The sequence below is a fragment of the Balaenoptera physalus genome, assembly GCF_965194825.1.
Source record: "Balaenoptera physalus genome assembly, chromosome: 15".
Lineage (NCBI taxonomy): Eukaryota > Metazoa > Chordata > Mammalia > Artiodactyla > Balaenopteridae > Balaenoptera > Balaenoptera physalus.
The window spans coordinates 17505542-17533252 of record NC_138894.1 but is presented as its reverse complement, the minus strand read 5'-3'; the positions used below and the strand labels follow the sequence as shown (position 1 = coordinate 17533252).

Below are 27711 nucleotides of genomic sequence, written 5' to 3'. Positions count from 1 at the left end.
TGTGTGTGTGTGTGTGTGTGTGTGTGTGTGTGTGTGTGTGTGATGGTGATATGCTAAAAACAAAGACCATCTAAATCAATGGAGAGAAGCTGACCCAGGCCAGTTCCACCAGAAGGGGCAGCCATAGCCATTTAGAGTCCCCAGAGACGGGCCCTGACCGGGCACGTGGGCAGAAAAAAAAAAAAAAGGAAGAAGAACTACAGAAAGGATTGTTAGAACAAAGAGGAAGGAACCAACCACCCCTCGAATGAGCAGAAGACAGGGGCCCTAGGGAATGAGTTAGGTTTCGTCTTTTATCAAAATGAGTACAAATGATCTTGCTTACCGAGAAAGGAGACTCCATCAACCAACACCCCAAAACTCGGATGGAATTCTACAATTCTGCACAGCAGTGAGAACGGTCCATGGACAACTATACATAGCGACATGAATGAATCACAAAGGTAATGCTGAGCGAAAGAAGCCAAGCACCAAAGAAGCATACTGGATGACTGCATTTATGTGACGTTCTAGAAACGTCAAACTCATTTATGCTCAAAGATTTTCAGGACAGTGCCGATCCTTGGGGTGGGGATGGGGGTAGGACTGAAGGGCTTCTGGGGAGCTGGAGCTGTTCTGTTTCCTGCCCTGGGTATGGGGCACATGGCCTGTGTTTGTGAAAATTCATCGGGTGCAATTTTCTATAGAGTTATGCTGCGACGAAAACTTTACACTAACTTTCTATAGTGATGGAAATGTTCAACGTCTTGATCTGGTAGTGGGTATATGCATATGCTAAAATGCACTGAGCTGACACTTAGGTTGTGAGGTGGGGAGGGGAGGGATGGACTGGGAGTTTGGGGTTAGTATATGCAAACAATTACATACAGAATGGACGGACAACAAGGTCCTGCTGTACAGCACAGGGAACTATTTTCAATGTCCTGGGATAAACCATAATGGAAAAGAATAAAAAAGAAGGTGTATATGTATACCTGAGTCACTTTGCTGTACAGCAGAAATTAACACATTGTAAATCAACTATACTTCAATTAAAAAAAGGTTTTATAAGAAATTTAGTTTGTAAATATTAAATACCTATATGATCCTTAAGAATGTCACGAAATAAACATGACACCCTAGTGTATAACTATACTATAACTACAGTGGTTAAAATATCTCGTAAGCGTATCACCTTAAGAGATGATACACACATGCATGCAAAGATATGTTGCTCAAGCTAATATTTTACTTCCAAGCCTTTGTCTCCCAGCAACTGGAAGTGTGAAAGAAGGCTTTGGCTCAGGTAAAAATGCTCACAAATTTCAAATCTGTAAGGTCAAAATCAATGAGCCTTTAAATCAAAGCACCTTTCTTTTTCAAAACATTTGCATTAAATGCAGACATTGAAAAAGTTAGAATATTGGCTTTGCAGGTTTCCAAAACAATGCAAGAAAACTCCCCTTGGTGACCAACAAAATTAGCGGTTCCCTATCTTATCTATAAATCTCAACATGCCAAACAAATACTATATTTTAGCATCTGAGTATTTATTAATATTATAGAATTTTAGCAAGGTAAATTCCCTAAAAATTTCATTATCAATTCAGGAACGGCATTTTTATGCCGTTGAGTGTTCTTAAACCTTTAAATAACAATCCAATTTCAGTATTTCAAGATCTGCTAAGGCCTGGATGATTGGATTTTATTCTGCGCACCAACATCCCAAGCCAATCACTGAGACTATCTGCAAAACAAGAATACTTATTTCATGTTGCAAAATTCCCACTGGCCCCTCGAGGTATCTAAGTCACTTTAAAACATCAACAGCAACAAGAAACTTCACTGAAATAATGGCACTTTAATAAAGTATTTCTTGTCTTATGAGAAGTGAAGAACTTCCTGAAAATCAACCTAAATTCTAATGCCCTGGGGTAGGATCTCTAAACGATGGGTACAGGACCATAACTCTGCCTTAGAAAGGAATGTCCTGGGACGCGTGTCCTGAAGAGAGACAGCAATGATCTCAAAGGGACTGATGTTACCTGAAACAGCCACGGCCGGTATCATTTGTGATCCAGGCCACACCCTGTGACAGCCAGTCTGGCCTTCACTTTCCTAAACACGACCTGAATTAAAATTAAAATGAGTAACAAAAGCATGCAATACTTGCTGGGATGACAAGAAAAAACAAGTTTTCTTTCTTGATAATACACAGATAAGTAACAAAAGTGACTGACAGGCTTATTTTTTCATCCGTAGAATAAATTTCTTGAGCAAAGACAATTGTTAGGTCAACTGTGCTTCTGGTCTATTTCCTGTAGTCTTGTAATTCAATAGGTTCAGCCACACAATCAACTGCCACCAAGTCCTACATGCAAAGAGGGTCTTACCTGTGAGAAGTTCAACCCATTCAACGGATGGCACTGCTCTTCCACCTTCTCCACTGTCCCCGTCTGTTTCCTCAGCCGCTCGGCCTCCTGGGCAAGGTACAGGTCTAAGACGGGCACCCCACGGGACTTGATGTCCACTTTGGTCAGGGAGTTGACCATGAGCATCACCCAGATGGGCCTCTTCCGCTCCCAGTTGCCAGCGATGGCATTAAACAGGTAGTCTGCGTAGAGACCCTTACCATGCTGGTCAGGCGTCATCCACGAGGGCATCATGAGCTTGACGTACTCAAGGTGGCGCTTAAGGCGGCAGTAAATGTCCCTGGGGAGCACGTCCTGGAGGTTCTCACCTCGTGGCAGCATCTGACAGCTGGTGAGGGCCGAGATAGTGGAAGGGTCCGTGACGTCCAGCTCAAAGTACACGATGCTGCTCTGCTGAAAAGCCTCCTTGGAATTGTCCGGGATGAAGTCCCAAACCCGGGTGTACAGGACGTGGATCGTGCCAAAGAAGTAAGATGGCGGGTCTCGCTTTATGGTCCACAAGAAGGAATTCAACTCACTTTGCTAAAAGGAAAAGAGACAACATCAAGGCATGATATGGAGGGACAGGAACCTGAGAGGTAAATTAGAGAGACAAGTCACCCTGCAGGAGAAAAATGATCAAAATAGAGCTAAGACTTCTTTTGAGCCCAGGCGGATTCACCTACCAGGAGCAGGAGTTCTCAAAGCAGACTGAATTTCAGCATCCCTTCCCTTTTCTCATCGCAATGTTGATTAAAGATGAGAAAGCATTTTGTTTGTTTGTTTGTTTGTTTGTTTATACTGCAGGTTCTTATTAGTCATCAATTTTATACAAATCAGTGTATACATATCAATCCCAATCGCCCAATTCAGCACACCACCATCCCCACCCCACCGCAGTTTTCCCTCCTTGTTTAAATTTGGTATTAGTTAATAATTAAGAATATTTGTCCTATCATGCTATTAAAGTATTCTTTTATTTTCATTTTAAATTAATTTGATTAGGAATGAGCACTAAATTTGATCAAACTATATTATAGCATCTTTTTTTTTTACATCTGATAAAATACAGCAATAAATTTCTTCATATTGCAAAAAAAAAAAAAAAAAAAAAAAAAGATGAGAAAGCAATACAATCACCAGCTTTGAGTTTGCCCCATGCCTGCTCTAGCAACTGGACAGGAGTTAAAGAGGGGATTCTCAAGGGGCTACAAGGACGCACCTGGTACAGGTAAGGGACACCTGAGGAGCCCACTGTTACCTCCCAGGCACACTTGGTGGTTCCTACTTCTTCAGACCTCAAATTCAACAACCCCAAAGGCAGAGTCTCTCAACTCTGGCTGCACATTTGGAATCACCTACAAAGCTTCTAGAAGTCCGATTTCTGGGTCTCATCCCAGATCAATCACATTGGGATCCCTGGAGGTGAGATAAGAGGTGATATTTTTAAAGCTTCCCTGGTGACTCCAATGCGCAGCCAGGATTGACTCCGCAGTCCTAAGAAGCCCCTGATTGCACAGTTTGCCCCTGTCCCTTTAGGACATGCATTGTCCTGCATTTCTCTCTTACAAAAGCCTTCTGGTTCAGCAGCAGAGAACTGGATGGTTCCACGATCTCTCCCAACAGTTTTATAGGCTGAGCAGTGGTTACATCCTGAGGCCAAGCCACTTTGCCCTTTGGCCCTGAGTGCCTCTCAGTCTCAAGAGTGGGCATTTATGAAACATCTGTTTATTAAGAGCTACCGTACAAAGAAGCGCACAGGGCAGCCCTCAAGGAGTTCAAGCGTAAAGGTCAGATATACGCATGGGGCAAGCCCCACATCAAGCAACCCGGAAATGTGAAAATCCAGGTTTTATAGGAAGGAATATTTGGAATTCATTCTCTTTACAAAGGCTTCATTTCAGCAGCCTTTTAAGTAGCATGCTTTCCTGGATTGTGGGGTTTCAATTTACAATCAGCTTTCATTATGTGTCATAGTTATGTTCTATAAAGTCACTGTGAACACTAAATTACCAGATACTGAACCACTGTTCCTAGGGGAAACACAGGGTTAGGTTCCTGCGAGCCTCTGGTCACAACGTTTTAGTCAACAGAGCAATACATAACCATGTTTTATGGGTGCTTCTGTTGAAAAGCACCTTCTTTAGTATATTTTGTTGACTCGTGAACATTGAACTCACAGCCAACAATACCATAACTCATGCCTGCATGAAGCTCATCTAACTCATGTATTTTCTCCCTAAGGCACATCACTGCCCTCCTGTGCTTAGGAACACTAGACAGCACTTCATTCATTTTAAACAGTGAAATCACCTCCAAGAAGCACAAAAATGCGAAAAAAACGTGGCACTAAGTAAACTACAAAAAGTACACTTGTTTACTTGTTTCTAGTTTGAGGGGTGAAAAGACAAGCCAGAGCACTGACTTATTCGACCTCCGCTGGGAGACTGTGCATCCGGCCACTCAAATTTTTTGCAGTTCTGGGCACATCTGCAAGAGAACGTGAAAGCACCACAAGCTTGGGGTTAACAATTTTAGCAAGTTGGCAAATTCACAAACATGAAATCTACAAATAATGAGGGTCAACTATATTTGCACTTCTGTGTCATTGTTTCAGCAGCAGCAACCTGGTCTCAAATGAAACATTACACAGAATCTCAAAATATAAGATCGATGAGGGTGGAGCTGGCTGAAGCAGGGGCCCTACTCTCTTCAGCCTGCTCTTCTCCACCTGTCCCCCTGTCACCTTCACAGAAATACCATGGGACCACTCAGAGGAGAGCAGAGGCAGGGAAACACGTGGGCTGGGGTGACATAACAGCAGGGGGAGGTCAGGGGCCAACAAGCCCACAACTCTCCACAAAAGACATTGGCTAAGCAGCCTCAGCAGTGCTGGCCACAGGAGAACAGGCCTGGTGCCCCAGAAGGGACTTTTCCAAAGAAACTAGAAATCCTGATGTTAAATAAAATCTTCCAATTGGGAAATGAGACCTCAGTTTTCTCAAAACACCGCGCACACCAGACGGAGCTTATCTCATTAGCCTCCAGCCTGTGACCTTGTTTTTTAAAGTATTCAAATCATACTTCTGCTCACACACCCAGCTTTTCAAGAATGCACAAATTATGCTCAATTCTGCTTCTGTCTCAGCCACCCCACTTAGATTTTTTTTTTTTTTTTTTTGCCGTGCTACATGGCTTGCGGGGTCTTAGTTCCCCAACCAGGGATGGAACTCAGGTGGTGAAAGTCAGATAATAACCCCTAGCATAAGTAATGGTAATAAACAAATCAGACAAGTAAAAGTTAAATGACTGAACAAATGAGAGAAAGAATACATTTTTTTAATAATTTTTAAAACCTGTTAACGGTTGAATTAGTATTAAGAGATGAATGGTGTACAGGGTCTCCAGCCAGTCCTCAGGCATCCTCTTAGGGAGTAATGAGAGTCCCCAGGGTTATTTAAATACTACTTCAAAAAGCCACATGGAAACTGTAGTCTACCGAAAAATGGTTGCCAAAGGCTAATTAAGCAATCAAATGTCTCACTGTTGGTTAGAATTAGATCAAGCTGGTAGAAAAACACTGGTTAGACAGTAATCAAAAGCTGAGGTTGACAGTTATGGCTTTGGTTAATTTTAAATGGGTAACAGAATAATTACCTTTAAATGCAACTGGTTTGCTAGAGGTGGGCTTCCAAGCATAGGTTTAGTTTGTTTTATTTGTTCATTTTAGTGGGAAGTGTTGGTGATCAAAGGGGTCCTGGATGATGATATGATTGGAGACCACTGACCTATACATCTGGTCACACAAGTTCCACACAATCTACCAAAGGACTTCTACACAGTTTCCAAATGGAGACATGGCAAATAGTTGAAATATTATTATTATTAAACACATGGGCACCTGATTCATTGTCATCTATCAGGAGACCATGATAGTAAACAAATATATTCCAAGAAAAACCAAACCCATACGGCAGGATCATAGCATGGGGTTGGTGGGGAGTGGTGAGGGGGTGTTTCATTTTTGTTTGGTTTTGGTTTGTTTTCACCCAACACACTTAATGTCCCTAATGTCCCATCCTACCTCAAAACGCCTACACTTCTCTTCAGGAACAAAGTCTGTTCAATTACACGTATCCATTCTTAGTTTCTTATTTATTTTATTGTTGTCTTTTCAACCAGTATGAGTCTAGAAATAGGGTTATTGTGTGATCTTTTCACTGAAAACTGCTCAGGTTTTTTTTCATATATAATATTTTTCTAAGAACATTTCTTGGTTGATGATTTTTTTTTAATATTTATTTATTTGGTTGCACCAGGTCTTAGTTGAAGCTCGCAGGCTCCTTAGTTTCGGCTCGATGGCTCCTTAGTGGTGGCACGTGAACTCTTAGTTGTGGCACACGTGTGGGATCTAGTTCCCTGACCAGGGACTGAACCCGGGCCCCCTGCATTGAGAGCGTGGAGTCTTAACCACTGCACCACCAGGGAAGTGTCTGCTCAGGTTTTTTAAAAAACAGTACTCATGTTCTGGCATCTAGCCATGCACTGACAGTAATGATGCTGAAAGCAGCTGGCTGATATTGACTGTTGTCAGGCGCTGTGTGCCAGGCACCATCCAAGCGTTGCACATGGATGGTTCTGCTGCATTTGTTCAACACTCATTTCTTTCCCAACTATCAATGCTGTGCCCACCAAGCACCAGGCACGGCTCTAGGCATGAGGCAGTAGGAATACAGCAGTGAATGAAGTATGGGTCTCTGCCTCCGGTATGTTAATGGTAACTGCTGAGGAGAACACAGAAGCAGAAGGGGAACAGGAAGTACTGGTGGAGGAGGGATGTTGTCTTAAATAGGGTGACCAGGGAAGTCCCTGAATGTCCAGCAGGTCATTTAAGCCTTGCCGTGAAGGAGGTAAGAGGTCAAAGTACAGGACTATCTGGGAGAAGAGCAATCCCTCCAAGAGGAGGCACCAGCAAGTGCAAAGACCCTGGGGCAGAAAGGCCCTCAATGTGTTGGAGGAGCAGGAAAGAGGCCAGCATGACTGCAGCTGGACGGCTCAAGAGGCAGGCAGGAGGCAAAGGTCAGAGAGGTCAACAAGGCCTGGCCGCACAGGGCCCCTGAGCTCCTGGAAGGGTGGAGGCTTTTATGCTGAGTAGGATGGAAGCTGGTGCAGGTTTTTAATGAGAGAAGTGAAACGAGCTGAGTTAATGTGTTGACAGGATCACTCTGGCAGCTGTGATGAACAGACTACTGAGAGAATAGGGCAGACGAAAGAAGGTCAGTTAGGAAGTTACTGAAATGACCCAAGTGAGAGAACAGAGCAGTAGTGACAGACTTGATGAGAAGTGATCAGAGATGAGATTCTGGCTGTATTCTGGAAGCAAGAGCCAACAGGATTTGCTGATGAATCGGTTAATTAAAAAGATGAAGTTACCATCACCCCAGATGGAGAAGATGGGGTGGAACAGAATTCGAGAGAAGGTCAGAAGTTCGGTGCTGGTCCTGTTGAGTTGAAATGTCAAGCAGACATCCAAGTGGGGAGGTCGAGTGGCTAGGCGGATGCATGAGTCTGGAGTCTGGGAGAGATCTGGGGCCCAGATGAAAATCTGGGGGTTATCATCATTTCAATGTTATTTAAAGCCATAGGACTAGATGAGATCTCCAAGGGACTAAGTGCAAACAGGAGAGAATGGGTCTAGAAATGGTCCAACCTTGTGAAGTCAAGGGAAAGAAGAGAAGCCAGAAAAAGAGAAGTGGCCAGCGAGGTAGCAGGGAAAATCAGAAGAACAGGAAGCCTACTGAAGGAAGAGCTTCGGGGAGGAGACAGTAAGCCAGTGGTGTGGTTGATGGACTAAATAAGTCGAGGATGTGGACAACTGACCTCTGGATAGAGCGACACGGAGGTCGCTGGCGACCCAGACAAGAACGGTTTTGGTGGCATGGTGCAGGTGAACGCCTGCCCGATGCCCACATAGGCGAGATGGGGAAGAGAGGAAGAGGGAGGATACACACCTAAGTAAGACACTGGCTGTTTCCAGACGGAGACATCGAGGCCTTGAGATGTTTATTATGCTACCGAACGTCTCATAGCTGCTAAGTAGTGGATCCAGGATTTGAAGCCAGGCAGGCTGGCTCCTGAGCCCCAGGTTTTAAACACCGTATCAGGCGGCCTTAGCATGCAACAGACATCCCTCGCGATTCAGACTTACATCTTTTTCAATTCGTACTCTGCTAGGTGCACCATCACTCGGAAGGACCACCTGACTCCACATCTAGAGAGGCTCTGTCCAGCTCCCCATCTTGGGCCTCAATGACCTACCCAGATGAACCCACACTGACATCTTTAACTCCTCAGAGGACCATCCTTTCCCGTTCTCTCTTTTCGGGATAACACAGCTTGGGGGGTGGGGGGCTTTTCCACTTTTTTTTTTTTTTAAGCCAGGGGTTTTAATGTGGTTTTAAAGAAATGATCCTTATCTTGTGGAGCTTCTTCAGTATATGGAGTTCTGTTCTGACCCAGGAGGGCAACCTGTCTCCCACTCTGGCTACTGACACCTCTCTACCTGGCCCTTCTGAAAGGAGAGTCTTCAGGGCTTCTGATCAGGGAGCTCTTACCTTGCCTTTGCCCACAGGTGAGCCCCTAGGCTGCTGCACTGATCTTAGGGGTGCAGCTGCCCCTGCCTCACACCGACACCCTCAGGGGAAGGGCTATTTGTCTCCATAAAAGAAAAACAAAATGGCTCTACCACCCCCCTTTCACTGTAATTGTGGCCCCTACATGCTACTAGAGGGAGCCATGTATCTTAACATTCTGATGATTTCAAAGGAAAAAAAAAACTTAACACCATGAACAGGTTTCTTTTAAAAGAAAAAGACATGTCCCTGGATGACAGAGACACACGAAGTTCTGCGGACTGAATCACCTCACCGGAGATTTTAACACACATGTGTAATCCATACAATGAAACAAAGTAGCACAATGACAGTTTGTGTAATGTGGGCTAAATCCCTAAGCCACGGGCCTCCTCAGCTCTTCCCATCCAGCTCCTGGACCTGAGATAACTGCTCTTTTCCAAGAGGACCCTTCAGCAGATCAGCTGGAATGATATTAAAGTTAAGTTGGCTTTAGTTTGCCCTTTTCATTCAACAAATATTTATTTAGCATCTACTATGGCTAGGCACTCTTGTATGCACTGGGGATGCAGCAGCAAACAAAAATTCCTACACTTATGAAGATTGGGGCGGGGCAGGGGGACAATAAACAAACATTTTTACCAGATGGTGGTTAAGTGCTACACAGGAAAATAAAGTCGGAAAAGCAGATAGGAGGGCGGGGTGGCCGGGGAATTGGGGGGTGACATAATCTTTAATAGGTAATCGGGAAGGGTCTCATAGAGAGAATTTGAGCAAAGCCTAGATGGAAGTATGGGAGCAAGCATGTGGATATCTGGGTGAAGAAACAGCAAATCTGAAAGGATGCTAGCAGGAATGGTAGAACACTCCAGAATTGTGTTTGAGTGTTGATAAGGAACAGACTCAACCTGTGTGTTGCTCTGGGTAAAGCCTGCCTTGTCTGTGGCGGACTTTGGCTCAGAAGACCTCTCTAATGATTAACGAAAGTTGAAAACCAAGCCAGCTATCAAGCCACAGTCCTTCCAGAAAGCTACAGGAAGCTGCCACACCGGATGGGAGGCTGGATTCCAGAGCCTCACTCTACAATCTCAACACCTCAACCCCCTGGGGGACCCACCCACAGTGCCCTCTACAGCCTGCAGGTCAAGCAGACAGCCCTGCCACTGACTGACCTTCTGACCTCCACACAGGACAAGGCAGTTTGCCCACAGAATAGAACATTGATTCTCAAAGTGTGGTCCAGGGACTTGTGAATGTCCCCAAGTCCCTTTCAAGCAGTCTGTAAGATCAGAGCTATTTTCATAATAATACAAAGATATTTTCCTCTTTCATTCTCTCACAAGTGTACAAACAGAATTTTCTAGAGGCTACAAGTCTCTAGATAACATCACCCTTCGACAGTCAATGGCATGTGTGCTTGTGTATTCTTGCATTTTATTAATATTTCTGTTAACCCACACAAGTGTTTTACTATGAGACCAAAAAGTATGAGAACTGACAGAACGGAAGACCCACGAAGACAGATTCAACAGAAGGGAGAAACAGAGACCTTATCAAGACTCACTCGATAGTATTATTACGAGTTGGTAATAGATTCGCAAAACTGCAAGGCACTCTGCTTTCATATGAAAGGATGGACTTCTGCCTTGTATAACAAGCCCGCAGCTGCCACACCGCAGCAGAGTTTGGAACGATCCCTGGTGAGGATTTCCCTCTTCGGCCTCCGCGCGTCCGCAGCCCTGGGCGCCCTAGAACACAGTGCAGCTTCTCGGGCAGCCCTGTGCGCCAGGAACGGCTCAGTGAGGTCACCTTCTCCCTTGCTGTGGTTAAGACGATGAATAAAATCACGGAGGGAAGTGGACGCGGCCCCGGATGCTGCGCAGGTGTCACCGAAGGTGGGCAGACCCCTGAACTCCGGCACCCGGCGTCCGAGGGCGCTCAGTCTACGATCACCCTCCCCAGCGCCAGGGATCCACAGAGACTGGACCCACCGATGCAAACTCGCAAAAGTCAACTTCCACGGAACTCAGAAGAGAGGGACTTCAGACCTGCAGAAAATTCCGAGCGTAGGAAAATTGATCGGGAAATGGAAACGCTCTTCTCGAAAGAGGTTCAGCCCCGGAGACGCCAGATCTGCCGGGTTTCCGTTCGGCTTCTGTTCCTATAGGGCTGGGTGGACACGGGCAGGTCACTGGGGCTCTCTCACCTCGGCTCCCCTCACCCCAAAACGCTGATGCGAAGATCTAAGGAGGCGCCGGGTGCGTGAACGCTAGGCTGTCAGACCTGGTCTCTCTCTCCACGAACGCGCTCTGTAACCTGGAGCACAAAAGTCCCTCTCTGAGCCTCAGTTTCCCACATCAGTAAAACAAGGGGGATGGCTTCAGCTCCCCCCACATTCCTCCTAACTCAGGCACTGAATAGACGAAGGTTAAATCAAGCAGCTGCTGGGGGCTATTACCATTTCGAAACGAGCAGAAATGAAACGCTAGGGACGAGCAGGCAGAACAAACTTCAAAGTAAATGTGCCCAAGTCCCGGGCCCACTGGGTCTTCGCGGATTCGTCCCTCAAACGCCAGCGAAGCAGGCTGGCGAGACCCGGGAGACCCGGCCCGGGACTCCCTTCGGCTGACGAATGGCGAGGGCTGGGGGACAGGGTCTCGTGTGGCCGGAGTTCTGCGCCCCCGCCGGAAAGGGGAACCCGGGGGCTCGGCGGGAAGCGCGAGCTAGGAGGCGCCGCCGTGCAAGGTGGGAGCCGGGCCCGCTGAGTCGGCTCGGGGTCCAAGAGCACGGGGCTCAATGCGGTTGGGAAGGTAACCACCCCCAGGAGATGCCGGGAGGCCGCCGCGCCCGCGCCCGCTGCGCGCCTTACTTGGGGCTTGAGCTTGCAGTTGGCGGAGGCGGGCGCGCCGCGCGGAGGGGCTGCGCTCGCGGGCAGGAGGCGGAGGGTCGGCAGCAGGAACCAGCTCCAGGGACTCATCCTCCTCTCGGTGGCTCCGAGGCCTGGGGCGCAGAGGGAAGGAGGGACCCAACAGTGGCCTCCCGGCTCGGCTAACCGGCGGCCGCGGGGCTGCGTACTCGCCCGGCGCCTGCCATGGCGCGCCGGGCTCGAGGGCCCGGGGGCGCTCGCCCACTTCCCCGCGCCTCTCGCCGGCTCTCTCAGCGGTTAGCGCGACCGCCTCCGGGCGGGGCTCACCCGCCAGCCTGGAGGCGGCGGCCACGTGAGGCCGAACCCCGACCCCGCCCAACCCCTCCGCCGCCCGTCTGCCCCGCGCAGAGGCAGCCGCGGGGTCCCCGGCCCCGGTCCTCCCGCCCAAACCCTGCCCCGGCCGCCGGCCACCCCGTGAGCCGGCCAGAAGGGAAAAGCGAGGCTCCAGGACTGTCTTCTAAATTCAACCGAAAATCGTACTAGCTCCTGCCCTTACGTCTGCGTTCACGCTGCCAATTCTGAGGGTGGCTCTTGATGGAAAGAAATAGACCAAAGAAATAAATGAAAGGCTATTTTTAAAGGCAAGTTCATGTAAACAAAGGCAATCGCAGGGAAGTTTTGTCTGTAAAAGAGGGAACTAGTCAGTGTGTGCATTCAGTTAAAACCCGGAACCACGAAAGCCGGCAGTCCATTAAGTAAGTGCCCTCTTAAGGGATTTGGGAGAGTAATAGGAAGGATTAACAGCGAACTCGAAGGATTACTGCAAAGATTAAATGAGGACATTTAGGACGCACATAATAGGTCTGCAAAAAGTGGTCACTCTCTTTCCGCTCTAAACTCCCCAAGGGGTTTTTTACAGCAGTGACCCTTCAGGAAGAAAAAGTTATAAAAGCAACTGGGTGTGCTCGGCCTCTCCCACCTCCCACCCAAGGCCTGGGTGCACTCCACCACCCCCCTTTACAGCCCAGACTCCTGCCCGATTAACTTCTGAGTGGTGTTTAACGGAGCATTCGTAGGCAGGGTATCTTAATTGTTTTAAGTCCCCGTCCATTTTGGGAATCTGATGTAAACTTTGGAGGATCTCGGGGTGGGGGGGTGGGGCGGCGATTTGCTCACAGTGGGAGGAGGAGTTTTCTGAGCCTCCGGTGCCCATCAGCAGTACTTCCAGTTAAGAACCCCAGGTTTTTAAAAGGCAAGTTTTTCAAGCTTTCATTCAGGTTTTCCAGATTTGTGTGTGTGTGTGTGTGAGAGAGAGAGAGAGAGGGAGGGAGGGAGGGAGAGACAGAAGGTGGGAGAGGGGGAGAGAAGGAGAGGCGGATTGAGAGAGAGATCTCAAACTTTTCCCTGTTCTAAATTCGAGTGAGGATTTGCTTTCTGGAGTTGACTCTCTCTCCTGTCTTGAAATGACTCCTTCGTTTCAGCCCGGCGGCAATCATTGGTCCCCAGCCGACCCAGAAGGCAGCCTGTCCGGGTTTTCAAGGTGCCAGCGCTGCCACCTACTGGCAAAAGAAGTTCTCTCTGGTTGTGAGATACAAGCATCAAGAACTCAAAAGGAAGTAATTACCTATTATTTCATACTCTTTCCCCCACTCCAAATGAATTCTCATCCAGTCAGCTGTGGCCAGGGGGAAGAGGGGGAGGAATAATGTGTCAGAAAACATGACTGAACTTGTTAGTCTTCTTACTCTTTTCTGTTCCTTTGATTTCTACTCTTACCTTTATTATTTCCTTCCTTCTACTTTGGATTTACTTTGCTCTTCTTTTCCTAGCTTCTTAAGGTGGAACCTTAGATCACTGACTTTTAAACTTTCTTCTTTTCTAATATAAATATTTACAACTATAAATTTCCCTCAAAGCACTGCTTTAGCTGCATCACACAGATTTTGAAAAGATTTATTTTCATTATCATTCTGTTGGGAGTACTTTCTAATTTCCCTGGTGATTTTTTTTTCTTTGAACATGGATAACTTAGCAGTATGTTACTTGACTTCCAAGTTATGGATTTTTCCTAGATATTTTGTTGTTATTGATTTCTAATCTAGCTCCATTATAATTATACTCTATATAATTTCAAATATTTTAAATTTGCTGGGATTTATTTCAAGGCCCAGAATATAGTCAGACGCTGAGTTTGAAATGTCTAATATATGGATAACTTTGTTTGGTTCTAACATTTTTTAGGTGGACCTTCCTGCCTTAGTCAGACCCATCATTAAGGAAGATTTATTCTATAAGACACTCAGTGTCCAAACATTCAGGAGAATCACATCTACCCTACATACATTGTCCCCTATCACTCCAGGGCGCTTCCCCAGACCTGGTGACAGGCAGGTGGGCATGGCCTGGTCCTCACTTGTCTTCTAAAGACATCTAGGCTGAAAGTCTTCCTTGCTTCCCTTTCATGGTCAGAAAGGAGATGCTAAAGGCCCCTGTAGCCTCCTCTCTGCCTATCCACAGAGTTTCTGTATCAGGTTCAACTCCCCCACTTGAGTATTGTTCTTGGTCCATACCTCTCACATCCCACTGCCAAAGACTTGGATGTTTCTAATCCTTTCCCTCCTCCTTCTGTTTCTCCTTCATGTACAGTTGATACCCCAGAAACCCTCCTTCTGTCCACCTACTCTTAATTTCTTCCTTTGTGCCCCTACCAATGGCTTCCTGAATGTACACCAACCTGTGAGTCTTGGTCCCTTCATAGCAGTCACCTGAGGAAATTATGCCCTGGATATCTTTTTGCTCTTTCCCCAAAATCAGATCTTTCCTCAAAAGCAAAGCTTTCAGGATACACAGAGGATTTGCTGTGGCTTCTGCTGCACCTCTGTGCCTTTGCCCTGCCTGGCTTGGCCAGCCTGCAGCCATCCAAGTCCTGAGTCACTTACCACACTGCAGGTTTCCCAAAGTGGTCAAAACAGCTGCCTCCTGGTATTCATACTTTTGTTTAACCCCCTGTCCTTGAGTGTGAGCGGGACCCGGGACTTGCTTCTAACCAATGGAATGTGGCAAGAGGGATGGAATGTCCATGGAGTGCCAAGCTTGCTAGAGTCTCTCTCCATTGCTGTCTTTGAAAAACAAGTTGCCATGAGTCCTACAGCCATGAAGAAATGAATTCTGCCAACAACCTGCAAGAGCTCAGAAACAGATCCTTCCCCAGTGGAGCCTCTGCTGAGAACCGAGTCCTGGGAAACACCTTGATTGCAGCCTTTTGTTACCCTAAGCAGAGGATCCGGTTAAGCTATGCCGGAACTCCTGACCCAGAGAAACTGCAAGATAATAAATGTGTGCTGTGTTAAGCCACTGAGTTAAAGGTGATTTGTTACACAACAACCGAAAACAAATACACCAGGTGAAGCAGGGTGCCAAGGAATTCCCAGGAGTTCCAGCGTGGTGCTTCACCATCAGGGTGTGTTTTCAAAGTGGGCAGCTGAAAATGGATTTCCTACACTGCTAGGTCTTCAGACTCCATGCATTCCTGGAAGGGGACTAGAGTTTTGCCACACTCCCTTGGTCACCCAAGGTTGGCACCAGAATTTCTAAGTGAGAAAGGGTGGCAATCATCCCAAAGCTGCATTGGCTTAGTCAGTACACAGATCTTGAGAAAGAAGAAACATCCCCTGACAGCCAGGAACTGACCTGGCTCTATCAGTGAGGACTTGGTTGGCAATATCCACAGCCAGGTTGTGGTGTTCTCCTGCTGAACATAAATAATTCACAGAATATCAACATCTGCCAAGGCCACTCTGTGACTATGATGGATAAAGACAAAAACAAGACCACTCCATGATCACGTCACAACACAGACAAAACATGACCATTATCCAAACCACAAAAAGGACTAAACATCCCCTATCCTGACTAATGAGTGTCTGCTGCTTCTTTACCAATCCCAGCTCTAGCCTCCATCATTCCCCCCACCTTATAGACAAGATGTATTAAGATGCTGTTATGGGCTGAACTATGTCCCCACAAAATTCATATGTTGAAGCCCATACCCCTGTATCTCAGGAGGTGACTATATTTGAAGATAGGGTCTTTAAGAAGTGATTATATTAAATGAGGCTGTTATGGTGGGTCCTAATCTAATCTGACTGCTGTCCTTATAAGAAAAGGAAAATTGGACACACAATAGATTTGGACACACAGGGGCCCTCAGATTTGGAGGGATGACCATATTAGGACACAGCAAGAAGGTGACCATCTGCGAGCCAAGGAAAGAGGGCTCAGGAGAAACTAAATCTGCCAACACCTTGACTTTGGACTTCTGTCCTCCAGAACTTGAGAAAATTAACTTCTGTTGTTTAAGCCACCCAGACTGTGGTATTTTTGTTATGACAGCCGTAGCAAACTCACATAGATGCTCAATCAGAATTACAACCACTTCCTGAAAACATTTAATCTAGAGCAAAGCCCTGCTTCCTTGAACTTCCCCCCAGATCACCTAACAGCACAAGCCAAATCCTATAACAAGCCCTCCCAACACCCTTTTACTGAGATGCCCCACAGTTCCCCAAGGTATGCGTTCTTCCTGGTTGCAAAGAGCAATAAATCCAACTAATTCAACTTCAGGTGTGTCTCTGGTGGTCTTTGCCTGAAGGGTGTTGATAACTGCAGTTCTGCTTGGGGCCACTTCAACCACCTCCCCTAACCATCCCTTGTGCTTCTACTGGTCTTACATCAGACCTGGCGTAGGGAGAAGGTTTCCCATTGTTGGCACATTTCCATTCTCCACCCCTCCTCCCCCTCTCCAGCCTCTCCCCTCCCCACATCCGCGTGGGTGACACGGTGCTGAGGTGAATGGTACCTTGGTCCTGGAAACCTGGCACAACTTTGGTGCCAGGTATGAATGATTTTTGACAGAAGGGGCTTAATGGTAAATCAGGATGAACTGAGGCCTCCTGGGAGAGCACTGGAGACACTGTGAATGGTCACTGCTCAGCTAGCTTCTGGCTCTGGCTTACTCTGTGGGCTATGCAAGCAGAAGCAAATAGCTGAATTGCCAGACATTGGAGAGAATTTTTTTTTTTCAGAGAGGGGAAGAAAGACAAAGAGACTAGAGACAAAGGAAACTGGAGAAGGCTATTGGGGGGGGAAAGAAAGCGGAGATGTTGGCCATTGAGTGTTTATGATGTTTTATTGTCCATAACTAATGAAAATTTCAGGAAAATTTAGTAAATTTCAGGAAAATTTTAAAATTTAGTAAAATTTCAGTATAATTTAAATTACACACCAATCCTAGGGAGGTGGGTTTTGGGGTCTCTGATAGTACAGCATTTAGCTTCAAGGGGCCCTGGGGAGGAGAGAAGGCTTCCAAAGGGGAACCAGTCACACACAAGTGACAACAGTCTAAGTGTGTCAGTTTCACTAAACTACAAACTTTTTTTAAAGTGACCTAAATGATTGGTGCATTTTTACATGACAGGTGACTGATTGTTCTTTAGAACCTTTCAAAAGCTCTAACTTGCTACCCAATGTATGTTTGGTGTGCATTATATTGATATTTTTGTCCCCGATGGTTCCTGCATCCCTTCTAGAAACTGCTACATTCATTTCTTCAACACACTTACTAAATACATGAGCATTTCGATGCCAAGTGAGGGGTCTAGAATGCTGACTCTAACAGACAGGACCCCTGGCCCCATGGACTGCTGCTCTCATCCCAGGATGCTCATCAGACTCAACCTGGGGGACTTCCAAATCTCCTGAGGCCCAGGTCCACTGCTGGTTAGTTACCTGGCAACCTTCTGGGGGACTGTGGCCCCAGCATCAGTTTTTTTTTTTTTTTTTTTTGGGCCGTGCCGCGCATCTTGCGGGATCTTAGTTCCCTGACCAGGGATTGAACCCGCGCCCTCAGCAGTGAAAGTGCGGAGTCCTAACCACTGGATTGCCAGGGAATTCCCCCAGCATCAATATTTTAAAAACAGCCCTGGTGATGCTATGTGCAGCCAAGATCAAGAGACAGACCGACAAAAAGAAAATTACAAGATGGTGGAATGTGTGCAACAAAGGTCCATGGCCACCCATAACCAAGCCCTCCTTCCAGGGAAAGCCTCCCAGTGGAATGTTATCTCAACAGAGACCTACAATTTGAGTAGGAGTTAGCAGGAGAACAGCATTCCAGGGAGAGGGAATGGTGCAGGCAAAGGCCTGAGGTGTGAGTGAGAGTGAGCTAGTTCATGGAATTCAGCCTGGTGGACCCATCAATGGAAGCAGGTGATGGGGAGACGGGGAGATAACAAACACTAGCAGGTGAAGGGCCTGCACGCTGGGCAGAGTTGGCCCCCATCCGCAAGGCACTGTTGAGCACCCAAGAGTCCCAAGCAGAGGAGTTGTACAATCAAATGTGCACTTTAGAAGGATCCCTCGGGCTACAGGGGGGAAGGGGGATTGGAGGGAGCGAGAGTGGAAGTGGTAAGACCAGTTAGGAGAGACGATGGGGACCCAGACCAGGCTCTGGCTGGGGACGAAGAAAAGTGAAGTGACATCAAGGAAGTGAAACCTACCACACTGGGTGTGACTTGGATGTGGGAGAGAGAGCAAGAAACTTCCCAGAATCAGCACCCAGAAAGGGCCTCCAGACCACACCCTCTGGCCTCTACTCTGCAGCCACAAGATCCCCAATTCAAAAGTGCTCAGATGGTCCTTCATGCAGCAAGAGCGGTAGGGGAAGGGTGGAGGCTGTCTCTCGTTTTCTCCATGCTTAGGAACACCAACTTCTTCTAGATCCCCCAAAACTCCTTTACCCCAGCCTCCCCTTGAAGTCTCTTGAGCTCCCCCTGGCCTTTCCAGACCCCCTGCTAGTCTTGCCCACCCTTAGCAGAGTCTTATTGCCTCAGACAGTTTCCCTTTAGTCCAAAACTGTGAAAAAGCCCAACCGATCTAGAGTCCCACCTCATCTCTGCCACTTATTACCTGTGTGACCTTTGGCAAATCAAGTAACCTCATGGAACCTCAGTAAACTTTAGCTTCTTCATCTGCAAAATGGGACTAATAATACTTGTCTTGCAAAGATGTGAAGATTAGAACTAATGTAATGTAGAAGAAGCCAAGCAAAGGATATAAAACTCAAAAGAGATGATACCCATAATATAGAAAAGTGCATTATTTTTAAAAAAGCAAGAAAGATAAAAGGACATAAATCTGGTTAGAAAATCTGCAAAGATCATAAAGAGGCTGAAGAAAGAAAGAGAAGGAGGGAGGAGGAAAGAGAGAGAAAGAAAAATACAAAAGTCAATAGATAAATGAGAAGCACCTCATTAACTTATTAAATAAAAGCAAATTACTTCTGGTGAAGGATGGTGGTCACGGTTGCACAGCAATAAGAATGTACTTAATTTCACAGAACTGTACACTCAAAAACGATTAAAATGGTAAATTTTGTAATGTATATTTTACCATGAGTTAAAAGATAAAATAAAATATTCCTTTAACAAAGCAAAATAAAACAACTAAGTACATTTTTCACCTCTTAAATTGGCAAAAGTAAAAACATGCAACATCCAGTAGGAATGTAAAGGCTTTGTGTAAGGCCATTCAGCACCATTTAAAATATGCATGCCCTTTGACCTAGTTCTACCCTTCGGACAGATTCCACTGTAGGAATCTGTCCAAAGGAAATATTGACACATATGTGCAAATACGCACACACACACACACACACACACACACCACAGTTTGGGAATCACCAAGCTGGACTCACTGAAGCATTAGAACGATAAAAAATCTCAAACAATCCTTACAATGAAAAGTTATGTGGCCGTTGGAACGAATGAACAAATGAGGAAGATCTTTATGTTCTGGAAGTTCTTTATGTTCACATCAAACTGGTGACTTCTGTGGAGCGACATCCGTTTTTACTCTCTATGCTTCTGTACTGCTGATTTTTTTTAATACCAAGCACAACTTTTATAATTCATTTAATTTTAATGATTTTTTTTTTGACTGAATGCTTCTTGAGCACTCACTCCGTGGCTTGACCAGTTGGGAGCATGCTTCCACTTCAAAACCTAACGACCTCATTCTTCCCGGAAACTACAGAACTCTCCAGAACCGGGCCTGCCTGCTATTTTTCATGATCATAAATAATTCTGCAGGGAATAGTGCAGGGGAGAAAATCAGGGCTGAGGAAACCGTGGGGCTTATCACGCCTATGACTCTGACTTGTCTATTAGGAGCAGTGGTCCCGAGTGGCTGGTCCCTTCCAAGAGATGTAATGTGCTACCAGCATCCCCAGCCACTGCCTCTCTGCTGTCCTCTGCTGTGACCCCCATTTGGCCCCTGAGACCTCACCAGCCTTTGAACACCTCCCTGGCATCTGGCAACTGATATTTTCACGATGGAGGGGGGAGGCTTCTCGTCCTTGCTTCTTCATTCCTTACCAAAGGTCTGTTGTTTCCCAGAATTGCAGATTCTTTTTGCCACATGAATGGCAATCAATATGCGGCCCGGCCTCACAGACCAATGTTAGTAGCCTTGGTGAGTGAGACTCTCTGCCCGAATCCCCTCTAACCTGCAGGCCATAAGCCATCCTCTCCAGGGGCTCAGAGATCTGCTTTCCTTCTTCCTAAGAACCCTGTGGAACTTCCTTGTAGCCCAGAATTCCAGCCCAAGGGTGAGCTTCTTTCCAAGTCTGTATGGACACGCTTAGTCCATGGACAGAGGTACGTCTACAGAGAAAAATATATTTTACTGTCTCCCAGAAATGAGGCATCAATAAAATTATTTTCTCCAGTTGGTCCTTGTATACACACATGTACAACTTTTAAAAAATACATTCTGCGCTTCATACTTGATATTTTTCCATAAAATAACTGCACGGACATGGACAGTGTCCCCATCTGTCAAGAACCACCCGCCGTTGTTCAGGTAAGCAGAGCACAGCATAGAGAGGTTAAGTCACTTGCCCAAGTCACTGCATCTAGTAGGTGTTATATTCAAACTCACAAACTCTAACTTCAGAATCCAAACTTTCACCTGCTTCACTATACCTCCTCTCATTACCAGCTCACATTTTCTTTAAGAAGGAGATATATTTGTTTATATTATTATTATTATGAAGATTTTTTTAAAACATACACAAAAGAAGGGGGAAGAGTATGAACCCGTGTGTACATATCACCCAGCTTTTGAAGGTCATACTAACATCTCTGGAACCAGTGTTCCACAGAAGAGTTTGAGAATCCCAGACCTAAGCCAATGCGAGTAGCTCCTTCAGAACTTGGTCGGAAGAAAAAGGTGAGGGTGATCCAGGTGGTACCCAGGAGAGAGCAGACCAGACCCACAGGGGAAGCAGAGGGGTCATGAAAGCTGAAGGGGCTGGGGGGGGTGTGGAACTCAGAGTTCCTGGGGGGCTGCTGGCAGCAGTCAAGTTCCAACCCTAAGACATGCTAACCCTAAGTCCCCTGGGATGGACACTGTGAGCCACAGCCCAGATGCCCCTTCAAGGGAAGGCTTGCTGCCCTAGCTGGCTGAGAGCACTGCCGGCAGACAGAGGTCCGGTCCTTCAGTATTGTCTGAGCACCTCCAATGGCCGTCTCAGCCCATCTCGGGACAACTCTAGCTCCAGAGGCCACTTGGGGTGTCAGGAGGACTGAGACTGTCACAGCTTGACTCTTCCCTCTGCCCAATCTCACTTCTTTCCTCCCCTTTGACAGGAGGTAATCCTAGGGCACTCCTTAAGAAACATCCTGCACATTAAACCATCTCAGAGTCTGCTTCCCTGGAAACCCAACGTGCAACACTACCTTTCTCTAAAAATCATTATTAATGGGCTTCCCTGGTGGCTCAGTGGTTGAGAATCTGCCTGCTAATGCAGGGGACGCGGGTTCGAGCCCTGGTCTGGGAAGATCCCACATGCCGCGGAGCAACTAGGCCCGTGAGCCACAACTACTGAGCCTGCGTATCTGGAGCCTGTGCTCCGCAACAAGAGAGGCCGCGACAGTGAGAGGCCCGCGCACCGCGATGAAGAGTGGCCCCCGCTTGCCGCAACTAGAGAAAGCACTCACACAGAAACGAAGACCCAACACAGCCATAAATAAATAAATAAAAAAATTTTTTTTTAAATCATTATTAATGCAGCCACCCAGAAAGGCATCATATTGGGGCTGTGATAACTACTACACCCCATTCATAGAAAACACACAGACATCAGGACAGGAGAAAGACAAAGCATATGGGAGAGACTTTTACACCGTACGTGTCTGGGCAATATGCGACCCATATTTGGGGGGATGGGGGGACGCAGCTTGCTTTATTCCTCTGGGAGTGCTTGGGAGCCCACTCCGGCATACAGGGAGTGGGTGAGACAATTAAAGGTAATTCAGTCTCTTCCTGCTCAAAGCAGTCTCCTAGGGCTTCATTCAACTCTCCCCCACCACCCTGGGGAGAAATGCTCAGTCCGGGGTGGTTCCTTCTCTTTTCCTTTTCCCCCCCCCGAGGAGGTCCAAGGCCCAGAAGTTCACCTGTCACTGAAGCATCTGACACTGGTGTAACTCAGAGCCTGTTTTCCTGGCTGACCTCTTGATTTTGCAGGTTACCTGACATCTGACTGCCACTTTTCTTAAATCTCTGGCTTGGGCAGCCTTCCCTGGGGCCTTCTTCACAGGGTCAGTTCACCCCTGCCGTGGTGACACCCTCACCTCTGCAAACATATCAGCCAGTCCTTCAGGGAACTTCCATATTTCTCGCGGAGACCCTGGGACGTTCTTGGACCTCTTACACTGGGCGAGCCGGTCATGCAGGTCGCAGGGAACTAGGTGTTCTCTAAGGCCAGGCTGCCTGACTTCTGTGATGGTTTTTTTGATGTGCCAACTTGACTAAGTTATAGTCCTGACTATTTATTGAATATATATACATATTCAATATATACGTACATATGTCAGGTGGTACGGTAAATGTTATGAAAAAGTAATCAAGCTGGGTGAGGCTCTGGATACACAGGGAGGGACATTTAGCACAGAGCCTAGCACATAGCCTTAGTTATTTCTCTTAATGTCACTACATCACCCAAACCAGCCGGAGACCTCTCTCTGTCACCCGCTACATCACATCCACTACTGCTTATTTTCTGTGGTGATTAACTCTCAAATTCTCCAGTTTTTTATCCCCACATCCACTCGGTGAGTCTGACCCTCATGATGTCTTACCTGGACAGCCTCCTCCATCCCTCTTTGCATCTTTCCTTGCTCCTCCCTGCCTCAATTCTCTTGAGATTTATACCAACATAGCTTCAAATCACTGCTCTTCCACTCAGGACCATGAGACCCTGGGCAAGTTCCTTCGGTTCTATCTTAGTCAGCTTGGGCTGCCATAATAAGACATGGTAGACTGGGTGGCTTAAACAAAAGACTTTTATCTCCCACTGTTCTGGAAGCTGAGAAATTCAGAATCAAGGTGTCAGCAGTTTCAGCTCTTGGTGAGGGCCCTCTTCCTGGCTTGCAGACAGCTACCTTCTCACTGGTGCACACATGGCCTTTCCTCTGTGCACGTGTGGAGAGAGAGAGAGAGAGAGAGCTCTCATGTCTCTTCCCCTTCTTAGATTAGAGCACTAACCCCATCATGAGAGCTCCACCCTCACGGCCTCATCTAAACCTAATTACCTCCCAAAGGCCCCACTTCCTAATACCAATGTATTGGGTATTAGGGATTCAACATATGTATTTTGCAGGGGACACAAACATTCAGTCCATAACAAGCTCCTTAGGTCTTTGTTACCTCATTAGTAAAATGAGGGTAATAATACTCCCTCCCAAGGATGTCATAAGGGCTCAACAACCCAGTAGTAGTTGTGGTTGAGATTATTATTACTGAGATAACACAATTAAAACATATAGCACCAAGCCAGCCACACAGAAAAGATTGCATAAATGTCAGCTATTATTATTAGTGGCATTACACATTCCTTAAGACTCAGCTCAAGTGTCCACAGCCATGTGGACCAGCCCATGTCATCACTGAATCTGGTGTAGATTTGTCCTGTTATATCCATCACACATCATCATATCTATTTATTTACGAGTCTGTTTCCCATTACAGACCATGAACGTCTCAAGGTTAGAGGTCAAGATGCCTTGGAAAATCCTGCACCTGTTCTGCTGCCCAGCCCCTGCCCAGCACCAGGAAATGCTTATTGAATAAATACATGAGCAAATGAAAGAATGAGCCATGGCAAGTGAAACTCGGATTTCCAGGTAAAGCCATGGCAAGTGAAACTCGGATTTCCAGGTAACCGGTTTACTCAACCGGTTACAACATGTATTGGCCCGTGCTTTGGGGACAAAAATTCATATGTTTGCATCAGTTCACAAGAGAGCTAGGAGTCAGAGTTCCTGTCCTGCTCCAAACTTGGCACCTGTATTGACATGTGATTTAAATGTTGATGGGTGTTATCGGCTGAATGTGTCTCCTCCCCAAATTCATATGTCGAAGTCCTGATCCCCAGTACCTCAGAATATAACTGTATTTGGATATAAGCCCTTAAAAGAGATGATTAAATTAAAATGAGTTTATTAGGGTGGGGCTCAAATTCAGTCTGACTGGTGTCCTTATAAGAAGAAGGAATATGGACACACAGAGGGACATCGGGGATGTGCATGCACAGAGGGTGACCATGTGAGGACACGGTGAGAAGGCAGCCGTCTACAAGCCAAGGAGAGAGGCCTCAGAGGAAGCCAAACCTACCCACACCTTGGTTTTGGACTTCTAGTGTACACAACTGGGAGAAAATTGATTTTTGTTGTTTAAGCCACAGTCTGTGGTATTTTGTTATGGCAATACAAATGGTGATAAAGTAGGTGAGTCCTACTCCCTGCCTCCCCTCCCACTTCTGTATCTGGAAACCTCCCCTAACTTCCTGGCAAACATTTTCCAATCAATCCCAGATATCATCTGATTTTTTTTTTTTAATTTATTTATTTATTTTTGGCTGTGTTGGGTCTTCGTTTTTGTGCGAGGGCTTTCTCCAGTTGCGGCAAGTGGGGGCCACTCTTCATCGCGGTGCGCGGGCCTCTCACTATCGCAGCCTCTCTTGTTGTGGAGCATGGGCTCCAGGCGCGCAGGCTCAGTAATTGTGGCTCACGGGCCTAGTTGCTCCGCGGCATGTGGGATCTTCCCAGACCAGGGCTCGAACCCCTGTCCCCTGCATTGGCTGACAGATTCTCAACCACTGCGCCACCAGGGAAGCCCTCATCTGATTTTAATTTCAGGACTCTGACAGTTTTTTCCACCAATTACCACTACGCCCCAAATGACCCTGTCCCTTTAACATGCCCAGAAACCTCTTCTGAAGAATTCATATTCAGCTCGGGAGCATTTATTGGGCAACAATGGAATGACAAAAATAGAACAATACTGAGACTAGCTCAGAAAATACTCCAGAGAAGTAATTAGCATAGTGCAGGAAAATTATAAAAATGAACCAAAGTAGTTGAACCACTCCCCTTCATATAATACTTCTCACCTACAAAATTCTTTCAGATAGTTGATCGTGATAGCTCAATTACTATCTTCATTTTTTAGATGAGGAAATTGAAGCCCAGAGAATGAAGTGACCGTCCAAGGGCCCAGGGTTAGTACATAATGGTACCAGCACTTGGACCCAGGTCTCCTGAGTCCTGAGGTGCTGTCTGAGGTGCTTCATAAATATATCTACACCTTCATCAGAAAAGAGGGGTTTGCCTGAAAGCACACGTTTACCACATTCCTTTCTGGAGGTACAGAAAAACCTTTTTTCTACTTGCCTGTTATAGATTGTTACTCCTTTCCCAGTAAAGCTTGTAATTGGCTTTTCATAAGGCTTCATTGGGAGGAAGCTTAGAAATTTGGCTCCAAGCCAAAGAGTAACACATTGCATAAAAGAGACAGAAAAAGAATATGAATTTTCAAATAAGCAAATTAACTAAAAAGAAAATAGAAATTTCACATATTCTTTAAGGAGGAGGATAAAAAAATACAGTATGCAGAAGGGGGCAGTTTTCTAGAAATTATGCAAATTAAAAAGAAGTTAGAAATGAATGAAAATTGGTGACAACTACAAAAATGATTCAAAAAGCAGAGAGAATTTATCCTACACAGACGCTTGCCCAGGTTTTGTTTGCTTTAATTCATTTGCATCATTGTTTGTGGTGGTCCCTTGCAGTAGACCCAGGCAAGGGGAGCTGGCACTTTAGTGGACTTCCCTCCACACACAAACACCATGCAAACTCTGAGCACAGGCTTCCTCTGCTCTGTGTTCCGGAAGCAAAGGGTGACCGCACCTCAGTACCCGGGAGCTTTGTGGGCTGTGCCGCTGACAGCACCAAAAATGATGTGCTTCTGTGTTTGGGGATGATTGGAGTGATAGAGACACTTACCCAAGCTCTTCTGTCACTCGAACTTTTTCTCTCATAGATTCTTGCTTAATGATGATTCCCAGGAGTACCAAGTGCCCATTTTCTTGCTTCTTTTCCGGTTCCAGTCTGGGCCTCCAAAAGTTAGCACAGGAATTCCTGCAGCTGCAGGAATTGCTCACAAATTAACACAGTATCCCCAACAGTTGCATATGCAGCTAAGGAATATTTTGCAATAGTAAACAGCTCATATTATTCTTTAATTTGTGTACGTGTAGGTCTGGACATAACACTTATGAAACAAAATACAGGTTCTTTCCATTGGCCACAAGATGGATGCTGAATGCCAGAACTACAAATAGTTTTTATAAAATTATTCATTGAATTCAATTACACCTACAAAACTTTTAATTTTTATTTTTTAAATGTTGATTTATAATTTTGAAATGTATTAATAATTATTTGTATTTTGCTTTAGAATACTAGATAATGTTACTATTTTAGAACAAAATATCTTGTTTAAAACATATATGGGGGGATTCCCTGGTGACACAGTGGTTGAGAGTCTGCCTGCCAATGCAGGGGACACGGGTTCGAGCCCTGGTCTGGGAAGATCCCACATGCCGCGGAGCAACTAGGCCCGTGAGCCACAACTACTGAGCCTGCGCATCTGGAGCCTGTGCTCCGCAACAAGAGAGGCCGCGACAGTGAGAGGCCCGCGCACCGCGATGAAGAGTGGCCCCGCTGGCCGCAACTAGAGAAAGCCCTCGCACAGTAACGAAGACCCAACACAGCCAAAAATAAATAAATAAATAAATTTTTTTATTTATTTTTTAAAAATGTATGAAATTTAATTTTTCTGTTTTTTACCTAATTGCATTCACATTTTTTGATGAAAATAAAGTTGATCCTCATTATTCATGGATACCATAGTTGAGAATTACCTACTTGCTAAAATTTATTTTTAACCCCCAAATCAAGCTCACAGCGATTTTGTAGTCATATGAAGACATGCACAGAGTGCCGGAGTATTTGAGCCCCCGACACACACCTTCCCAGCAGAAACCAAACAAGGCAACACTCTGCCTTCTTATTTCCACTCTTATACTATAAATGTGTCCTTTTTCCAGTCTATTTAGTACCTCGTTTTTCTCATTTTTGTTGGTGATTTCACTGTTTAAAATGGCGGGACCACAGTGCTGAAGTGCTGTCTAGTGTTCCTGAGTATAAGAAAGCTGTGATATTCCTTACAGAGAAAAATGCACTTGTTACATAAGCTTTGTCCAGGCATTTTATGCTGTTGGTTGTGTGCATTCAATGTGAATGAATCAACAGTATATACTAAATAAGGTGTCTTTCAACAGAAACACACATTAAAAAAGCTTATGTGTTGATCAGCTGATGAAAATGTTCTGACCATAGGCTTACAGGAACCTAACTCTATT

General features: G+C 45.9%; 1 protein-coding gene and 1 long non-coding RNA gene across 2 annotated transcripts in view; one reads left to right on the top strand and one right to left on the bottom strand.

Moving 5' to 3' along the window:
- Positions 1–14820, bottom strand: part of TRABD2A (TraB domain containing 2A) — a 59844-nt gene extending 45024 nt beyond the window's left edge. The window contains 3 exon segments of the mRNA XM_082425942.1: positions 2373–2933; positions 11892–12022; positions 13513–14820. Of these exon segments, the coding sequence (XP_082282068.1) occupies positions 2373–2933; positions 11892–12022; positions 13513–13609 (789 nt within the window). The 5' untranslated portion in view covers positions 13610–14820.
- LOC309643299 lies at positions 11345–21990 on the top strand. Its single transcript, XR_014253670.1, has 3 exons — positions 11345–11832; positions 13370–13504; positions 14906–21990. It is a non-coding gene; the product is annotated as an uncharacterized lncRNA (long non-coding RNA).
- The last annotated feature ends 5721 nt before the right edge of the window (positions 21991–27711 follow it).